Source organism: Podarcis erhardii (assembly GCF_964252035.2).
Source record: "Podarcis erhardii genome assembly, chromosome: 1".
Lineage (NCBI taxonomy): Eukaryota > Metazoa > Chordata > Lepidosauria > Squamata > Lacertidae > Podarcis > Podarcis erhardii.
Window position 1 is genome coordinate 82,539,146 of NC_138497.1, and position 19,748 is coordinate 82,558,893.

The following is a 19,748-nucleotide window of genomic DNA, read 5'->3' on the forward strand; positions in this document are numbered from 1 at the left end:
TCCTCTTTCAGCTTTATATGCATTTCAAGGCTAAGTCTAATTCTACTGGATCCAACTTTTACTCAGACCCCTTGGCAAAGTGGTGGGGTGTGCTTCTCTTACAATTTCTCTGGGCGCGGGGTAATCTGGGGGAGAGAAGCAGCCAGAAGATGCTATTCAGAGAACATGCTAAACAAAAATTCCCAAATGTGCCAATGGCCCTAAAAGGTTGCCAACTCCTGGCCTAACAAGTCACAAACACCTCATAGCAGATTCTGCATCACCTCTGCTTAAAAAATGAAAGGATGACTGGAAACACAGACAATAAAATCAAAGAGAAAATGATTAAATACGCTTTTATTTAGAAGAGTGTAAAAATACCCCATTTGTTTAAAAACTAGCAGTTTAAAAATATATATTGGCAATAGTTATGTGGCTTATACCATTGAGTGAGTTATGCCTCCAATCCAAAACAAGCAGAAAAAGTACTTGAGTCTGGGCTTGTGATTCCATTTGGTAGAGGTACAAATTCTGTCTGGAGGGAAGAGCTACAAACATTCACTTTTGTCTATGGCTTATTTCTGCCCAGAACAAAGCAGCTGAATGCTACTTGCCATTGGTTCTACATGAGTATCTTTGGCTTATAAGGAGCTGGAAATGAAACACGCTTTTCCAGCATATGCATGCACACACACAAACACAAAAACCCCACTACATTGTGGTTTGTTCTGTTGCCATCACAATCATGACAACCAGCTTTAGCTTTCAAAAAGGCACTGGCCTTTACTGTCCGATATACATACTGGCATGCTGGTGAAACATACGAGACCGAGATTCTCAGAGCAATCTCTTCAACACCCCATTCTTTTATCCCGATATGTAGCACTATAGAGAAACTGATATTAAAAAGTAATAATTGAGTGAACAGCACCCTCACTTCACCAGCAAGCTCATCATCCAAGAGGAAGATGAAAGGTAGAGGTCTAGAAGGAGGAGGTATGAAAGAACCCAAAACAAAACACTAGACAGGGAAGTCAAGAGATGGAGAGAGCTTTTAACAGGCCACTGGAGTGACAATTGGTAAGATAGTATCCCAGAATCATTCATCTCCTGTACAGAAGTTCCATTAAGTATTTGCATGTTCTTGCTTAGCTATGAGTGAAAGACTCACAAGAGAGCATCAACAGTCTAGGAGGGAATCAGGGAGTAAGTGAAGACAGGCAGAAAACAGTTGCCTCTTATTGAAGATACATGGAGATTATAAGCTTCCCCGAACTTCATTCTTCATCCAGGTGCTTGGCAGAGCGCCTCTGCCTGCGCTGCAGCTCTGCCACTTGACACTTCAAGCTGCGCACTTCGGCTTCTAGTCGGGCCCCTGAGTGGTTTGACCCACTCAGCCAACCAAGCAGGACATACAGCGTAAGTAAACCTGACAGAAGCATAGTTTGCACAGAGCGATCGGGCACTGAGGTGACAATAAACATAAAGCAGGCTCCAAAGAGGACAAACTTGAGGCCCCACATGATGCGGCTCAAGATGGCGACCAACACACTCAACAGCAGCGACAACACCCAATAACCAAGCAGAGCAGCCAGGCCCCAGAGCAGCGCTGTCTGCACCTGTTCAGGGTTTAGCTTCAGGAACTGAGTTGCACGCTCCCCTGGAACACAAAGGAGAAAGGGAAAGGTTTTATAAAAACATTCAACACAGTGTGGCACTACACCATTTCACGACTATGGCATCACTACATTCCAGAAGGAAGCATCCCTCCCACAACGCATCAGTAAAGGCTCCGCCACTGGTCCTAAGATGCTGCTGCTGCTACTGATGATAATAATGATAATAATATTAATAGTTTGCTTGTTTTTGTTTGCTTGTTTACTTGCCGCCCATCTGACTGGGCTACCCTAGCTACTCTGGGCGCTTCCAACAAATTAAAACACAGAGAGACATCAAACATTAATTTTTTTAAATATGAGAGTCCACATTTTTGTCTCAATGACAACAGCTGAAGTGTCAGAATCAAAGGGAGAAATTCCTCTACCCAAGCAACCCAGTTCATTCTGGGCATAGCACTGCTCAACTCAACTGTGCAGACAGAGACACAGGGCTGGCTCATACAACAAATCTGTATTTACCATTGCACATATGCGTGACAGCATGTAATACACCTATTTGTCAATAGGATACTGACAGACTTCTCCTAAAATATATGATGTGGGAAATAGACTTGAGGCTGCAATTTGAGCACACTTGTAAATATTCTCCTTTGAACTCAGTGAAGCCTACCTCCAGAGTTCTGAAGCACAAAGTGGGCAGGGGAGGGGGGTCAAAACACACTTTTGTTGGAAGGATGAAATGCACCAAGATATAAATTTATAAGCACATTAGTTCTCAGAAAAAATTGAACTGGGAAACTAGCTAATACCAGATCAAACTATTTAAAAGAAACAATGTGGCCCAAAATACATTAAAATTAGATAATAAACGGCTTTTGAACAATATTTTCTGAACACTTTTTACAAAATCCATTTCACTTTTGGTGTTGTTGTCACCTTTGTCATTTTAAAAAGATCAGATTCGATTTGAAAGCTTTAACCCACTGACCCCGAAAATCAATTTTATACACACAGACGAAACACGGGGTTGGAATCTAATTAACCACTTCTGGATGCTTAAAGACTTGGATATGCCTAGAGGGATTTAAATCTGTACAACATTATCTGCCACAATCAAAAACACCATTTGGAAAGTCACATCCAGTTCACAAGCAGGAAGTGTATGTCTGAGAAATGCAAACACCTCTTGGACAAACATGACTCATGCTGCATCTCTGAGCCAAAATAACAATGACAACAATAATAAATTAGGAATTAGGAATAATAGATAAATAAATTAGGAATAATAAATTAGGAATCAATCATATTCCTATATGCCAATCCCAGCCCTGCTCCATCCCACCACCACCACTGACATAAGTTTAACATCACAAACCTATGCTTTATTTGCTTGGAAGACAGTCCCACGGAGTTGAGTAGGGCTGCAGCCTAGTTGCTCATGGTTTAAAGACAAATAAGTAAGAAAGGGGGACTGAATATGCGACATCTTTTGGACTCCTGGGGTGGTATTCAGCTAAGTTTGTCACAGAGTAAACCCACTGAAATGAACAAACATGGCTAAGTTATATTAATTAATTTCCATGGGTCTGCTCTAAGAAAAATTTAGTTGAACACCACTACCCCGTCTTTCCATCCAACCAATCTCCTGGTCACTTACCAGCTATTCCAAAGGAAGTAAGGAGCTGCCCTGTAATTTGAGCCACAACAAATAATGCTGAAGAGATCCCAGAGGACACCATCCAGACCAGAGAAGAAATATTCTGCAAGAAGAGAAGATGCACACATGGGTGTTTCCTATTCACTCCATTACCAGCCGTCAGAATTCAAAAGGGCTGTCCCTTTTGTCAGAACCCATCTGCTTGGGTACTGAAATGTAGCGATGGATAGCTCCCTTAGCTGATGAAATGAGTGGGAATTAAATAAAGAGCAACAAGATGACATAAAACTGGTCAAAATCAGTTTTGTCATAGATTTAATTTAGTCATCTAGAAAAAGAAGGTGGTACAACTCTCCTTGGACTCATACCAACTCTGAACAAAGCTAAAGGAATTTATACGGGAAATGTTCCCTCTTGTTCAAAATCCCAACACAAAGTAAACTAGCATGTCAAGGCAAAACTCTGACTGGTTTCCCCCCCACCACCACATAGCAAAGTGTTCAATTATGTAATCCCCAACTGCATTCTAAGGTGGTTCAATCCAGAAAGACCTGTTCACTGTGCTTGCCCCCCTAAACATTTAGCTTATTTGTCCACCAGTTAGCGACTTGCCACAGATACATGAAAACCACTAAATATCATCATCACCATCATCATATTGAATTTATATACCACCCTATACTCCCAGGTATAGGGGCAGTTCACATGAACTTCTTTCTTACCTCATTCAATATTCTAAAGTTCTCTCGTCCAATCAAATCCTCCATTGTCTCGCTCATGGCACGACCCACTTGGGATAGAAAGTCCGGTTCGGCATACTTTGCTCGCTTTGGCTCACTCCGGTACTGCTGGGCACTGGTTATTCCTATGTGAGTGAGCACAAGCACCGCTACTATAGCCAAGATTGGTTTTGGCAGGGGCTGGAAGCAGCTCCGTAAGGTGAGGCCCCATTGAGTCATCACTCCAGCTGTTGTCTTTGCAACCAACTTCGCTGCAAAATAGGAGAGATCCCTAAAGTCATGTTTATCTAGTACTGCAAGCAATCTAAGGAGTGACAAGGATGACATTTTAGCCATGCAAATGTATGCCACCTCTTCTCACTACAATACCCACCGCATAAAGAGAAATTAAGTAGAAAGGTGAGCAGAGCAGACTACCAAACTAGATGAAACCATTAGTTCCATTGCCCCATGCCAGAGTCAAATGCAAGCAAAATGGATTCTGCATACAGTACAAACAAAAAGTCGAACTTCAGCAAGAGGATGACCTGTACTAAGTACATTTTGCATGCAACAAAGCTGTAACTGGATGAGGCACACACCCTCTGTACAAATACTAAACCAGGGGTTGGGAACCTATGGCTCTCTGGATTAAGTTGAGCTCCAGCTCCCATCAGCCCCAGGCTATTAGGCAGATCGAGCAGCTCTCTAATGAACGCTGGAGACCATCGTACTCCTGTCTGCTCTGCAATATTTTTCTAGCAACCTATACGCAGAGGGAAGCAGGAGGTCTACAAAGAGGAAGGTGAGAATCTCTCTTGCAGGTGCAGGACTGACTTGATCTCAAGTCACTGGGTGAAAAGTCTAAATAAAGGGCCACGACCCCACATCCCTCTCCCGTTTCTCTTACAGAGATACAACCTCACTCCGCCCCCCAAACACAATTCCCCCTCCCCTGTTTTTCTCCCCACTTTCTGAAGCCCCTCCTTAGCCTGACTTATTCTCTCCCCCTGCACCTGTTTACAGAAGCGCAGGGAATGGCCTGCTCCCGCCTTGAAGTCGTTAATGGCACGAGGGAGCTCTTGCTCCTGGCTGCTCCCGAGAGATTCGCGCTATGATTCCCACCAGCAGCGCCGACCTGAGCAGGAGGGCGCACGCGCCGAACGGGGGCTGCTGATTGGCCGCCGCCGTCGAGGAGAAAAAGCAGAGCCGAGGCTGCTTACCTGGGTCCTTGGTCTAGAGGGGAAGTCCGGAGCGAGCAGCTTTATCGCCCTCCCCCACTCTCTCCATTCAAATATAGCTCCAAGCCCCGTTGCACTCTGGGAAATGCAGTCCGAAAGGAAGGAGCAAGGCGCGCCGCGCTCTATCCAGGAGCATGCCGGGAATTGCAGTTCTTTACAGCGACGTTCACACCAGTTAAGCAACCACGCACTTCCAATTATAGCGACAGATACTTTACTGTCTGCTTCCTACGAGAGTCCTTCCCGCCGCAAATAGTGCGCCGGATCCAATCACAATTAGGCTCGAGGGTCGTTACTGGGATTTTACATTGTCATTCGGTGGGTGGTGCCGCCTTCAGGCTCGTAATTATGGAAGATATCTAGGTTCTTATCTCGATATGAAACTTCAGGGCTCCTTAAGGCATTTCTGCTGCCGCTTCTCTTCCCTGGGATGGAAGGGGATATCTTTTTACGAGGTCAGGAGGGAACCTGTATTGCAGCGCATGTACTGTAGTTTTAATTAACAAGAAGAAATAGCAAAGACAGCGGCTTCCCTCTAACTTGGGGAGTTTATATCACGCGAAACCTGTGATCTGGCTTTTGAGCGTTTTCTGCATGCTTAAAAAAAGGGATTTACGACGCTCCTGCGGTGTATTAACATCACCGGGCAGAGGTGGAGTTGAGACTGGACTGGATTTTCAGCAAAACATTCTCCTTACCAAACGCATATCGGGTAGCACTACAGTGGTGCCTCAGGTTACATACGCTTCAGGTTACAGACTCTGCTAACCCAGAAATATTACCTCGGGATATAAATTTTGCTTCAGGATGAGAACAGAAATCGTGCTCCAGCGGCGCGGCAGCAGCAGGAGGCTCCATTAGCTAAAGTGGTGCTTCAGGTTAAGAACAGTTTCAGGTTAAGAACGGACCTCCGGAACGAATTAAGTACTTAACCTGAGGTACCACTGTAGTTACCTCGTTAAACTGCAGAGGACAGCAAAAACCACTTCTGCTCTCCTGTACAGCGTTCAGGCAGGTGTCTTTGTGCCCCGTTGCCTTGGCGTGCGAACACGCCGCACTTCCCAATACTTTAAAAACAAAATACCCACGAATTAAGAGCTAGAAGGAGCAGCAGCTGCTGCTCCATCTGCTACTGCAACCGGATGGGTGCATTCCAATTCCTTAGCTCTCCACTGTTCTCTTGAATTTTGCCGCGAGAAAGAGGGGCGCGGAGCAGGAGCTGAAAGGCTTCCAAATACGGATTAGCACGCGCGCAGCCGAACGCGGCTACTCCTCGGTCCCAATGCATGCCGGGAGTTGTAGTTGTTGATGGGCACGGCTGGAGCCCTCCGGATCCGGAAGGTGCTTGCCGTTCCTGGTCCGTTTGGCTTCGCAGCGATGCCTTTGCTTTCCTTCCTTCCGGAAGTGCGGGGGCGGGAGGAAGAAGAGGAAGATTCCGCTTCCGGCCGACTGCTGGAGTCTCCCGCGCGCTGGCGTCTGGCGCGCGGTACAGTTTAAAGAAGCTGGCCCCGGCCACCGGAAGTAGAATCTTCCTCCTCGATCTCGTGGCCCGGAAGCGGCCGTGAGGCAGAGACCGAAGAGGCGCTCGCCATGTCCCTCATCTGCTCCAGTGAGTGACTCGCCTTCGCCTTTTCTCGTGCCCCTTTCGGCCTTCCGGCTCCTCACAGCATTCTGGGGGGGGGGCAGGGGGGAAGGGGAGGGAGCAGCCAGTGGTCTACAGTTGGTGGGGAAAGGGAAAGCGGGGGAGGGGGGAGTTGAGGGTTCCAAGCACAATAATGCTGGTCATGAGGATGTGTTAAATACATTGCTGTGGGCGGTTGCATGGTCCTCTCCTGTGTCCACAGAGCTCCACATGCCCAATTTACTTGCCCCAGGCCTTTAAAATAAACCAGCAGTACAATTCAGCAACAGTGCTTTTCTGGCCCCCGGTGGAGATGCTGAGGCTGAGAGTTTGTGGTTTCCCCAAGACTGCCTGGCGAGTTCCTAGAAGAGATGAGGTTCCAACAAGGGGGGCTTCCTGATTTGCAGCTGTGTCTTGCGCCACTAGGGATGGTGTTTGTGACATTTCCCAGTTTGATTTTATGCATGTTCACTCAGGAGTAAGTCTCAGCATACCTGAAGTAGCTAAATCTTTAGTAAGTATGTTGAGTTTTGCAGCCTCAACTATTGAGCCTCAATCTTGAAGCACAAAACTCTTGGTTGGATCTTTTAAGGTTAATCTTAATTGTCTTTCTGAGGGTCCAAAGATGTTGGAATGGCAGGTAAATAACATTCTTATGACCTTGCATTTCATTTCTGGTAACAAAAACAATGGGTTACCTTGATCTGTCAGCTCAGAGATGAGAATGGACCCATTAGGTCATATAGACTGATCTTTGCCAGAAGACAAGATAGCATTTGCTTTTATGCTGTATACTGCTTTGCAACATTTTATATGAAAATGCAGTCTGTAATCATGTAAATAAATAAAAAGATAGCAAAATTTGGGGCACCATTGTTATCATGGACAGGTACTTAAAAGATTCGCTTGGCAATGGGCACTGTTGTTAAATTGTATTTATTAACCATTTAGTTTTCTTATGATTGTAATACTTTGTAATTAATTAAAGTTATTAATTTATGTCATATTAAGGTGATGGAGTGCTTTACAGAATTTGGTAATGATATCAGAGCAGCTCTGCAGCTGTTCCTATTTTTTAGATGAGCAACTGGGAGTAAGTGGGGTGCCCAAAGCTGCTGAGTTATAGTGTGAAACTTGGTTATTATACATTCAATAAGCAAAATAGTCTATGATCGTATAGGCATTTCTTTGAACAGGCACCAGCCTCTGATTAACCTTCTTAATCAAACCAGAATGTAAATTCTAGTTTACCATTGTTGCATAGTCTGTAATGAGAGAACCTCATTTGAGTTATTTTTAGTGCAGGAAATACATTATTATAAAGAGGTGTTTGCACACTTCTGGTTAGCACTTTAAAAATACTCTTGGTGGTTTGCTATTTGTCGCCCCCCCCCCAGGTTATGCTACAGATAGAATATATCTTTAACAAACTTGTATAGTTCTGCAGAATTAGCAGGTACAACAGAGCAGCACAGACGTTTTGTATATATGTATATCACCTCCTGCTCAATGTATCTAGAAAACAGACTTGTTGAGTGAAGCGGATTTAAGATTTTTCTTTTAATTACTCTTTAGGCTGTTTTAATGCACCTGTAATTGTGCATTCAGTTATGTGGGTGTAATTGGAATTCTGCATCTCGAGGCATTGAAAAAAGCCTGTGGGTGTGATTTGAATGCACGACTTCTCTCTCTCTAGGACTTCAGGCTTTCTCAATCATATTCTATCAGATTTAGAAGCTCTTACTAATTCTCTTTAGAGACTATGACAATCCTAACTGAATGTTAACTAATTTTAACTTTGTACTTCACAGGTACCACATGCCAAATATTAAAGAGCATTCTTTTTATGATTGTTAAGATTATGGAATGGCCTCTACCCTCAGCTATTTAGGTTTAGTTATTTTTATATATCTGGATTCTTTATACTTTAGGCCAAAATTATTTAGGCTTGACTTGGCTAAGATGGACAGGTTTTCCAACTGTCAGTGGGAAAATCTAAATTATAACCTAAACAGTACTAGATGGGAAGCAGCAGACAGTAAAATTTTTGGCAAAGGAGTAATACTCTCTCAAGGTCTGCATTAATGGGTGGTCCACACTTACAGTTCTTACACACTTGCAGTTTATTGTACGTGTAGGTGATTTCCACTTTTTTTTTTAATCGATACAGCTATCAGCTGCTGATTCCTTCTCCAGTCGCTAACCTAGTTTAGAATTTACACATTGTTCAGCAGGGTGTGTGGGGAAGAGAGCCCCATTATGCTAGTGCATTCGCTTCTGCTAGAACGCCAGTTAGTTAAATTCAGGCCATTAGTTTTTAATCTTTTATTTGTACGCCACTTTTCCAAAGTTAAAACCATGCTCAAGGCAGCTTACAACAACAAAAAATACATGACTAGAAGCATAACAAAAGTAGTCATAAACAGAGTGTTAAAAATTAAGATATATAAGGTAAGTGCCAAATAGCTCCTTAACCCAAGGTTGCAGTCGCCAAAATGAAATGTCTAGTTGCCATTTTTGGGCAAGATGGTTCTAAAGTCTTATTTTTCAAATGATGGACTGATTGATTCTCAGTTAAACATCTGTCATTGAGCTTGAGCTAGTTTAAGAGCTTTGAGAACTTAAAGAAGAAAAGTCACTTGATCCAGGGACTGCACATATATATTGGCCTATCCCAACCTCTCTTTTTTAATGATGACTGCTCCTTCTCAGGCTGCACAGAAAAAGCAATTGAGTTCCAGAAATTCATTCCGATTGTGCAGATAAAATATAACTGATAGACTTCTACAGGATGGGGTATTCGGGTGCGGAAACAGCCCAGATCCAGTGATCCCCAGATGATGGAGATGTCAGGCACCATCCTAGCCCCCAAGCATCTTCACTTGGTCACAAGTGGTCAAAAGCCAACTGCAAGATGCACCTGGCTAATTTCGAACACCGCATAAACAATAAACACAACATCAAAAAGAACACGACCAAATCGAACAATTTCCACATAAATCATAAGATACAAAATAAAGCTACAAAAAATTAACAGCAACAACCCCCTCTAAACAATACCCCAGCCCAGGATTCTGTTCTGCATCCTCAGCTTTTGTAACTGGAGTCATTCAGGGCCCTTGCCCTCCCAGGTCAGGTAGAAAAAGGCTTCCAAGGCAGGGAGCAGGTCTCTGATGGGTTCACATTATGGTCAGTTTATGAAAAACATTCCTGTATTGAGTTCTCACCGGTAATGTCCAGGAATTGCTATCCATGTTGTAACATTTTTCTGCTCCTGCTCCTGCTCCTGCTCCTGCTCCTGCTCCTGCTCCTGCTCCTGCTCCACATAATTGGCTGCTGCTTGTGGGGTGGGGAATGGGCAGTGCAGTGATGTCATGAGGCAGGAACAAATAGATCTGTGACATCTAATGTAACCCTTCAGCATTAGGCTGCTAGTTGGCAGGATTTTCTAATATATGTGCTTCCATGACTGAAATTTAACAAGTGGAAGGGCTAAAATTCAGCTTTGACCATTATGCATTGATGTCTAGCAATTGTGTATTAGACATCGGGTTGGATCCATACCAAGTTAGCTCAGCTTGGGTCTTGCTGAAATCAGTGGGACTTGGGTTCAGCTAACTTGATCCTGATGCAACCCATAGTATGTGACATACTGTGCATCTTTGGTTGGTAGGCTTTGTGAAGTCTTAGACTCATTTAATTGTAGAGTTGAAAAGGGACCCTGAGGTCTTTTGATTCTGTGGTTTTGCTTTTGGTGTCAATTTACAAATATGACATGAAGGAATGCAAATATTAAAACAGTTGCATTTGATTTTTTTTTATCACTATTGGGACAGAAGAAGAATCAGAAGAAGAAACTTAAATGTCTTCCCTTTTAAACTTAAATAATTAGTAGGAACACAAACTTCTTCAAAGCTTATACATGCTGCAATTTAAAGAGCACATGAATGTGTTTTTTCTGTGGCAGGATCTGGGCACAGCCCAAATTGATTGAAAGATTGTGTACTTTAGTGCATTGTGTTATGGCTTAGGTCAGCTTAGGGAAGGAAGAATAAGTTGCACATGAATACATACTGGAAGTTGTGCTTGCCACGACTTCAGTAGTGGCTGATGCCCATTGAGTTTGGTAGGACAGAGCAAGAAGTCAGAGGCCAAGGGTAGGTGGAGCCAAAGGCAATGACTAGCAGACTCAAACAATTAGAATTTTGTTCCCATTCTCCCTGCTGAGTTCTATAAGGGCAACACAAGAGACTAAAGTGGAGAATGCAGGCAACAAGGGCCACCACCTTGGACCGGATGTAAGAAAGAAGGCATATGTGGTGGGGGAAACACTGGTTGAGGGCAAGCATAGGCTGCCGGTGCAGTGCTCCATTCTCCCTGCAAACCTGCCTCCATTGTCAGGGCCGGTTCTTCACACAATGCCTAAACTAGTAATTCTGGAGTTTGGTTAATTTTGTAGTTCATGCTCTTGTTATGCTCTTGTTTTACAAAAGTATAGATAATCAAAAAGAAGCATGATGTGCTACAACATTTTTACTGTAGATTCCATTGGGCTGGGATACTTCATTTCCCCTATTACTTCTGTATCTCTACTTCGTAAAGTGCTGTGAAACATGGATGGTTGAATGACTTTTGCCAATTCTTTCTATTGTCCCTTTTCTTATAGTTTCAAATGAGGTGCCTGAGCATCCCTGTGTGTCTCCTGTCTCAAACCATGTCTATGAGAGAAGGCTGATTGAAAAGTATATTGCAGAGAATGGGACTGATCCAGTGAACAACCAGCCACTGTCTGAAGAGCAACTCATAGATATCAAAGGTGAGGAAGGACAGAAGAGTCAGAGGCGCTTCGAGTCTCCCTTGTGTTTGATAACAGTTGAGTGTGGAGTTGCCAATCTTAGTCTTCACCTTTTAAGACCTTGGGTGGCAGGGAATTCTTGAAACCTGATCGCTGACTGATAAAGGGTGCTGTGCTTGAGCAAATGGTCAGAGCTGATAGAGTCTGACAATACCTGAAGAGCACGACATTAGTTGCCCTTGTTCCAGGGTATGCTGAAACCAGGATGTTATGAGGTACGGGTCTAGCATATTGCACAACAGGAAAAGCTAAATCAAATATTGATAAGGATAGTCTCTCTGCTTTGCTATTTTGTTGTCTAATATGACTGTTCCAAACGCATCAGGGCCCGGTGAGGTTATAAATGGGTCTAGATAAAGGAAGGGTTGCTAACAAAAGTATTCGGTGCTTTAAACCAGGGGTAGGGAGCTTGTGACCCTCCAAATGCTGTTGGACTACTTCTCTTACCATCACTGGCCATGCTGGTTGAGACTGATGGAGTTGGAGTGTAGGACCATCTAGAGGGCCACAGCTTACCCACTTTTGCTTTTAACTCGAGAGCAGTCTGCATACTCGCCTCAGTAACATCAGCATCTATGTCCTCCCACTTGCCTTCCCACTTCAGCAAAACTCCCTCTACCCCCAGCTCTTTCTTCTCCTTAGCTTGCTTGTGGTTCCTTCCATCTGACCCACAATCCCTGTGGCCTTCTGCTCCCCCCCACAGTTCACTTTTTTGACTTCTCAATGCATGGATGTCATGAACAATGGATAAAGGCAAATAGGTGGTTGTTGAATCACAGCAGTTAAAAAAGCTTGCAAAAGGCATGTGCCTTTTGAACCATTCTTCCAAGCAGCCTTGATTTTAAAGGCGTGTAAGGCAGGTTTGTAAGGATAATAATGGACGGCTCTTTCTGGAAGTAATGCTTTCTTGTTCCTTTGTAATCCCCAGTTGCCCACCCAATTCGGCCAAAGCCACCATCTGCTACTAGCATTCCAGCCATTCTAAAGGCACTTCAAGATGAATGGGTAAGTATCTTTAATATATATATATATATATATTGGGGGGGGGACTGGAAATGTTCTCCTCTGTGTCTTAAGGCGTTCCTCCCTGCTTTCAGTCATGCTTAAGAGTGGCAGGAAGCAAGAACGTTCAGGATTGGAAAGTTTTTGGAGGAAGGAGACTTCTAAGCCAGGAGTAGTTTGCTCCTCAGAAAAAATCAATACAGCACAATGTTTTGGCCAGATATTCAAGAAACTACTCCGGTGTTTAATGCAATATGGCCTAGCTGTTGCTATGCCAAAGATCAGTTACTATGCTGATGTGCTTCCTTAGGATGCTGTCATGCTGCACAGTTTCACGCTACGGCAGCAGCTGCAAACTACACGTCAGGAATTGTCCCATGCACTATATCAGCATGATGCCGCCTGCCGTGTCATTGCCCGTCTCACCAAAGAGGTCACTGCTGCGAGAGAAGGTAAAGACGCAGAAGATGATATGTTATTTGGGTGGTGTCCAGGGAAGCAGTCCACAGTGCCAGCTTTAACCTGCCAAACCACCTTTTCTCTCTCTCTCCCCAGCTTTGGCAACTCTGAAACCCCAGGCTGGCCTCATCGTTCCCCAGGCTGTACCTTCTTCGCAACCCAATGCTGTGGTAAGTCACACACATGTATCGGTCAATAATTCTCTTTGTGCTCTTTCTTCTCTGGGCTAATCATGCTCTTCATTGTCTTCCTGCAGGGTGCTGGTGAACCAATGGACTTAGGAGAGCTGGCTGGAATGACCCCAGAGATTATCCAGAAGGTAAGAAATATCCCTGGCTTGCTATTTGCCATCCAGATCATGCTATAGCTTATACAGTTACGATCTCCCAATCTGAGCTCTATAGCTGGCTTTGTCTGTAGGAACATGCCACTTCCACACTGTTGTGCCTTCCCTTTCTACATTACGGCTGCAGTGTCTAACAGGTCAATCAGTTGCAGCTTCTTCTGTTCTCCGGCTTTTCGGAAATCACTGATACACCCTGGCTGTCAGAGCAAGCAGAAAAGGGTGGGCAGACAGATGCAATAGCCTCTTCTCTGTCATGGGGCCATTCCCCAGCAGCAACAGGCAAAAAGTAGCGTGGGTCAGCAGCATTGTCCCCTGCTTATTGATGTGCTAGCATACCATGCTTGAAGCTGGCTTCTCCTAATGCTGTTCTCTTTTTGCAGCTTCAAGACAAAGCCACAGTGCTGACCACGGAGCGTAAAAAGGTGAGTGCCCCTATCTCAATATTTGCTCTACAGGCGGGGAAGCACTTGAGTTATCCAGGGGTGCTTGCAGTATGTTTGTTCTCATGATTGCTGCAAAGGTGCAACTCCCTGTGCTAGGATGCTCCTGTTACAAGGAGTTTAGTTCTATGTTGTCTTTTTGGCAGAGAGGGAAGACCGTGCCGGAGGAGCTGGTGAAGCCGGAAGAACTCAGCAGGTACCGGCAGGTGGCTTCACATGTGGTGAGTATGTTGATCATAATTGATTGGGAAGGCTACCATGAAGGAATCATCTCATCTAAGCCGAACACTTCCTAGGTTTTACCAAAAATACTGTTGAGCATTCTCTCTCTATCTGAACAACTCTGCACTAGCTATCCAATGATCTAAGCCAGGGGTAGAGAACCACGACAGGCTACTTTGACAGATGGGCAGGATTCCACTCACCTGTCAATCACCTGATGTCAGGTGACAAGCAAGACTTGAAATCACCACTGACCGGTGCTGACTTGAAATCTGCTTTCTGTAGGGGTCACCCAATGCTGGAGGGTATGCTGTCACCACCTACCATCTGATTCATGATGACAGCAACCCTTCTTTGCCAATAAACAATTAGGAGTACACTTTAAGGCTCTCTATTGTGAATTGGAAGCTGCATCTCTGCCTGCCTCACACCTGATCTCTTATATGCCAGGCTTGGACTGGAGGTTTTCCTTGTCTGCTGGAAGTTTAACCATATTTTGCAACGTGCTGGCCTGGAGTGTGAAGGCTCTGAGCTCTTGGACCTCTGTTGCCTCCTCCAGCCTTTCCAAATTAACAATACTTGCTGCTTTTGCAGCCGAGACTGGTGTTGCTCTTTGCTACCAGCCTCTCTCTTGATTCTGGAACAGCTTCAAGCTCACTTACCATTTGATTGCACAAGGAAAGTAACCAATCTTGCTTTTGATACCAGGATCACTACCGTTCTTTCATTACTGTTGCCTTGGGCTTAGAGCCGAGTCTGCAGATTCCTGTCAAATCATGAGGAAAGATTGCTTGTTCTATCAGGGATACAAACTGGGGAAAGTTTGGGATCAAGCCAAGTGTTTGCAGACACTCCTCTTGTATAAGATGAGTCGTTTTGCCTGACTCTTGTTGAGATGAAGCAGTAGGCCCTCTCTCATCCTTTGCACTGAAACGTTAATGTCAACAATGTTGCTTTTGCACAGGGACTGCACAGTGCCAGTATTCCTGGCATCCTTGCTCTCGACTTGTGTCCTTCTGACACCAACAAGATCCTCACAGGTATGTTAAGACTTCTGTTTCAGTTCCTTTCCTCAGTAAAGTGTTAGGACAGTTTGAGCCATGGGGTCCTTTGCTCTCTTCAAAAGCCACCTCTTCTCCTTTGGTTCCATGCTTAGGTATGGGCAGATCAACCTATTTTCATTCCGGGTTACTTTTGCTTGTGGTTGATCTTGGATCTACCCTGTCTGGGGTTTTGTAGATTAAAATGAAACTACAAAAACATTTCAGATATTATATACATTTGTCCTCTAAAATACTCATTTCTGTATGCTTTCCAATGCATTTCTCCCTAAAAATACTCATTTTTCTATGAATTTTGTTTTTGCAATGCATGAGCCCCAAGACAATATGTGCTGAAAGAGTGTTGGGTGCTCTCCTTCACTGGGCCTTTGTGGTCTCTTTGTTTTCCAGGTGGAGCTGATAAGAATGTTGTTGTCTTTGACAAGACCTCAGAGCAGATCCTGGCGACACTGAAAGGTCACACCAAGAAGGTCACCAGTGTAGTCTTCCATCCTTCCCAGGTAAAGACTGTTGTTTGTTGCCTGCCCCATTCCCTCTACCCCACGCCCCTTATATTTATTAAAATATTTAATATAACTTTAGCGTGTTGATGAATTTCCTCTGCAGTTGCCTGAAACAATTGTATGATCTCCCTTGAGGTCACCTTATAGAGAATGCACTCCATAGGTCCTCTTGAGCTGATGATTAAGGACACAACTGTTCTGAATTCAATAAACAAAGCTCTTGTTTCAGCCTAATTCTTCGAGCTTTATTCGCTCTCCCCTGCAGGAACTGGTGTTCTCAGCTTCGCCAGATGCTACTATCCGGATCTGGTCAGTCCCCAGTGTTTCATGTGTGCAGGTTGTGCGTGCCCATGAGAGTGCCGTGACAGGGCTGAGTCTCCATGCCACAGGCGATTACCTACTGAGCTCCTCTGATGACCAGGTGAGATCGAAACCAGAGGTGGTCAGGCCCAGATTGTGTTAACTGCAAAGCTCTTTATGTTACATGACATCTGCAAAATGTGAAGCTGCACTTTTATATTTGCTTATTAGCTTTATTTTAAACATTTCTAACTCATTTTTTAACATAAAAATTCTTCCAAAGTGGTTCACACTTTAGAGATAACAATTAATAAAACAATCTAGTTCACAATGAAAAGGTACAAACATTGACATTTTAAAAAAAAATCCAAAACATAAAACAGTAAGGATTAGTTAAAGAAAGTTTTCCAGAAGAAACATTTTGCCATATACAAACCCTCCACCTTTCCTCTCTTTCAGTATTGGGCTTTCTCTGACATCCAGACAGGTCGTGTTCTCACCAAGGTCACAGATGAAACTTCTGGCTGTGGTAGGGGCTCTGCATTTGGTATTTTGGTGAAACTTGCTTGGGAGAGTCTGCATGTTTAGTGTGGTCTGGTTTGGCCATAATGTTAAACCATAGTTTAGTGTTCTGAGAACAAGCATAGCTTTCCTCCAGCCTTGTTCACTCCCCCTCCAGTACAGCCTCAAGGAGGAATAAAAAAACTGCTGATTCTAGTTTTTGTGTAACCACAGCTTGCAGTGTTGGCTGAACCTGGACAAACTGAGTTGTCACGACTGTGGATAATGGAAACAAGTTAATATCAAGTAATAGTTTATTTGCTTATTTCAACTGAGCTTATTTAAGATTAATCACAGTTTAGCATGTTGCACAAACTCTAAACTGTGGTTAATCTAAACCAGAAGTGGCAGCTTCTAGTCTCCTTATGATTGCACTGGGGAAGAAGGGAGACTTTAGATGAGCCTTGTGCGGAGGGCTAGGCTCATTCTCATAAAGCTGAACCATAGATTAGCATCATTCCTAAGCACAGCTCATGTTTTGATACATGGGTGGGAGAAGGCTGGGTAGGGACTTCATTTTCCCATAGGAATGGCTTTCTCTCAGCTTTGTGATGATTCACTATCTCCTTTCTCTGCAGCTCTGACCTGTGCCCAGTTTCATCCTGATGGGCTTATTTTTGGGACAGGAACAATGGACTCTCAGATTAAGATCTGGGACTTGAAGGTGAGAAAAGGCTTGGAATATTGAGCTTCATGATATCTACCTTAAGGATAGCTGATGATGTTATGTGACACACATAGAATATTCCAAAGTGCCGACTCCTTGTCCATATTACTGAATGAGAAATTGCATAAAAGCTAGGCTTGCACGGTCATTTGAGATCTCAAAAACCTGCTCTGCAATAACTCGGAACAGGGCTTTTGGTGTGACTGTCCCAGTTCTGTGGAAGAGCATTCCTGTTGAGATATGACAGCCACACGCTACCTGCACTTTTGGGGAAAAATGGAAGACATTTGTGTTCCAACAGGCTTTCCTAGGTGGATAAATGGGTATTTGCCGGGAGTGTCTACTTGTTAGGGTTTTAATCTTGTTTTAAATGTACTTGTTGTTTTAACTGCTTTTGAATATATTATGTATAAATTGCCTTGAGACGGTGGTTTAGAAAGTAATTGATAGACATTGATTATAATGGTACTAATATGAGCAAGGAATAGTCAAGAGGTGCTACTACTGCCCATTCTAGAGCTCAAACTAGATTTAGAATAGCCAAAGATTCTACTAGTATCTTCTAGATATCTCCCATAGTTTTTGTTACGTGAATGGTGCCACAGACCGCCTGAGTGGGTTACGCAAACCCTCTGGGGTCCACAGACCACCAGTTGGGAACCACTGAGACATCTCGCACAGATGTCATGTGAAAGTGGTGCTTATTAACATGCTTAAATTTTCTGTACAATTTCAGCAAGAGTCTTCTAGGGCCCCCTACTGCAAGTTCTCCCACACCAGAAGATTCATTTTAGTTTTGCCACTGAATACTCTTTGGAAGCACTTCATCTTTTCTTTCAGTGACTCTTAACCTGTTTTGGGGCCCACTATCGAAAGACCAGTTTTAATTACCTGTCTACCTGAAAGTTGCTATCACTTCCTAAGAGGAGCCAGACTCAAAATGCCATGCAGAAAGTATGCCACAGGGAGGATAAACTCACTCCTTTATTCACTGTGTAGGCAGGGAAGGTATAGAAGCTTTGTATCCTTTGGGAAGACAAGATCAGGCCTAACATGTCTCTAACACATACTGACTTGTTTTTCTCAGGAACGGACCAACGTTGCAAACTTCCCAGGACACTCTGGCCCTATTACTAGCATTGCCTTCTCTGAGAATGGGTACTACTTGGCCACTGCTGCTGATGACTCCTCTGTCAAACTCTGGGATCTGCGCAAACTGAAGAACTTTAAGACCCTGCAGCTGGACAACAACTTTGAGGTTTGTGTGACCCTCTCTTGCTCTAGTAGGCCTGTATTCCTTCCCTTTCTTTTCTTGACAGCACTTGGAGTTTTCTCAGGTTCCTCCCCATCATTTTAAAGCCCAGTGCAACCATTTTCTCTACACTTTTGGCAGCTCTCTGAACCTTGCATAGCTGTTTCCTCTAGTTTGACGCACCTCCTTTAAATGGACAGAGGTTGCTACTGCCCCAGCCTGAGAGGACTGGGCCCAACTACTTCTGAAGTGGATGTGTTCATCTCAAATACCATTTTTCTCTTTAGGTGAAGTCCCTCATATTTGACCAGAGTGGCACCTATTTGGCCCTAGGTGGCACTGATGTTCAAGTCTACATCTGTAAGCAATGGACGGAGGTTCTCCACTTCACAGGTAAGGGGGGTCCTGTGTGCCATTCTTGAGGGGCTTTATATTCAGACATTTGTACTGTTGGCCAGTATCACTGTTTGTGGTGTGTGAGGTGACAAAACAATGAAATAATTTCTCACTCAACTGTCTTTGTTTCCTTTCCTACAGAGCATAGCGGCCTGACCACAGGAGTGGCCTTTGGGCATCATGCTAAGTTCCTTGCTTCGACAGGCATGGACAGAAGCCTGAAATTCTACAGTGTGTAGTTTCTCCTACCAGGATGCATTGAGAGCAGAGCCTATTCTTCACTGTAGTGTTAAGATAATCGGGGCAACCATGGGGCACATGGGTGGGGGGTGGGAGGGATATGGGGGAAATAGGGTGCATCATAGCTTTTTATCTTGGTTCAGGCTACCTGTAGAATGGAAAGTTGAGCCCAGTACTAAATGGATTTGTTTTCCTCTGTTCCTTCAGCTTTGTCTGTGCTGTGATTGTAACAATATTGAGCCAAACCCATCCAGTGTTGACCATCAAATGAGGGTTGGTGGCAGGAATTAAGGCTGAAGAAAGGGATGGGGAGATGTGCAGGTTTTTTGTATGCAACTCTCTAGTTTCATTAAAAAAGAATATTAAACTATTACCATTTAAGTGTCTAAATAAGCAAATGCACAGGGAAGTTGTACCTCTCTCACACACTCAAGTATAAAAACATTTCAGCCTCACTGACTTAGGTGAGGGTTGGGTTTTTTTTTAAGTACTTTCATATCACTAGAAACTTACGTTAACATCCTTATCTACCTGTATCAGCAAATGTGGAGGGCAAGACACTTTAGAGAGTGTGGTGTACAGCTAGGAAACTCCCCACCCCCAGCTGG

At 44.0% G+C, this 19,748-nt stretch overlaps 2 protein-coding genes across 4 annotated transcripts; one reads left to right on the top strand and one right to left on the bottom strand.

Moving 5' to 3' along the window:
• Nucleotides 1-319: 319 nt before the first annotated feature.
• Nucleotides 320-10,131, bottom strand: TMEM109 (transmembrane protein 109). Of its 3 annotated transcripts, none has more exons than XM_081837894.1 (4): nt 10,064-10,131; nt 3,978-4,246; nt 3,256-3,358; nt 320-1,639 (listed from the first exon to the last, which is right to left on the bottom strand). In XM_081837894.1, exons 2-4 carry the CDS (start codon nt 4,212-4,214, stop codon nt 1,257-1,259), a joined length of 723 nt encoding a protein of 240 aa, XP_081694020.1. In that variant the 5' UTR covers nt 4,215-4,246; nt 10,064-10,131; the 3' UTR covers nt 320-1,256. The 3 variants fall into 3 exon arrangements, with proteins under 3 accessions (XP_081694020.1, XP_081694019.1, XP_081694018.1); XM_081837893.1 differs by lacking the exon at nt 10,064-10,131 and adding an exon at nt 5,198-5,378; XM_081837892.1 differs by lacking the exon at nt 10,064-10,131 and adding an exon at nt 4,991-5,154.
• On the top strand, nt 6,657-19,502 carry PRPF19 (pre-mRNA processing factor 19). The gene is made up of 16 exons (XM_081837380.1): nt 6,657-6,824; nt 11,503-11,652; nt 12,620-12,696; nt 13,004-13,145; nt 13,249-13,322; nt 13,409-13,471; nt 13,879-13,920; nt 14,085-14,159; nt 15,125-15,200; nt 15,612-15,721; nt 15,990-16,145; nt 16,484-16,553; nt 17,164-17,249; nt 18,340-18,510; nt 18,792-18,897; nt 19,042-19,502. The coding sequence occupies exons 1-16, from the start codon at nt 6,806-6,808 to the stop codon at nt 19,137-19,139; spliced, it is 1,515 nt and encodes a 504-aa protein (XP_081693506.1). The 5' UTR covers nt 6,657-6,805; the 3' UTR covers nt 19,140-19,502.
• Nucleotides 19,503-19,748: the final 246 nt, after the last annotated feature.

What these genes read in the sequence shown, in the direction of transcription:
- TMEM109 (XM_081837894.1), bottom strand. Translation starts at nt 4,214, where the DNA reads ATGACTCAATGGGGCCTCACCTTACGGAGCTGCTTCCAGCCCCTGCCA. An exon ending in ACTTTAGAATATTGAATGAG is followed by an intron (nt 3,359 to 3,977) that starts GTAAGAAAGAAG and finishes CTCTTCTTGCAG; the next exon opens with AATATTTCTTCTCTGGTCTG. An exon ending in TACTTCCTTTGGAATAGCTG is followed by an intron (nt 1,640 to 3,255) that starts GTAAGTGACCAG and finishes TTTGTGTTCCAG; the next exon opens with GGGAGCGTGCAACTCAGTTC.
- PRPF19 (XM_081837380.1), top strand. An exon ending in GGTCACTGCTGCGAGAGAAG is followed by an intron (nt 13,146 to 13,248) that starts GTAAAGACGCAG and finishes CTCTCTCCCCAG; the next exon opens with CTTTGGCAACTCTGAAACCC. An exon ending in GGAGGTTCTCCACTTCACAG is followed by an intron (nt 18,898 to 19,041) that starts GTAAGGGGGGTC and finishes CCTTTCCTACAG; the next exon opens with AGCATAGCGGCCTGACCACA.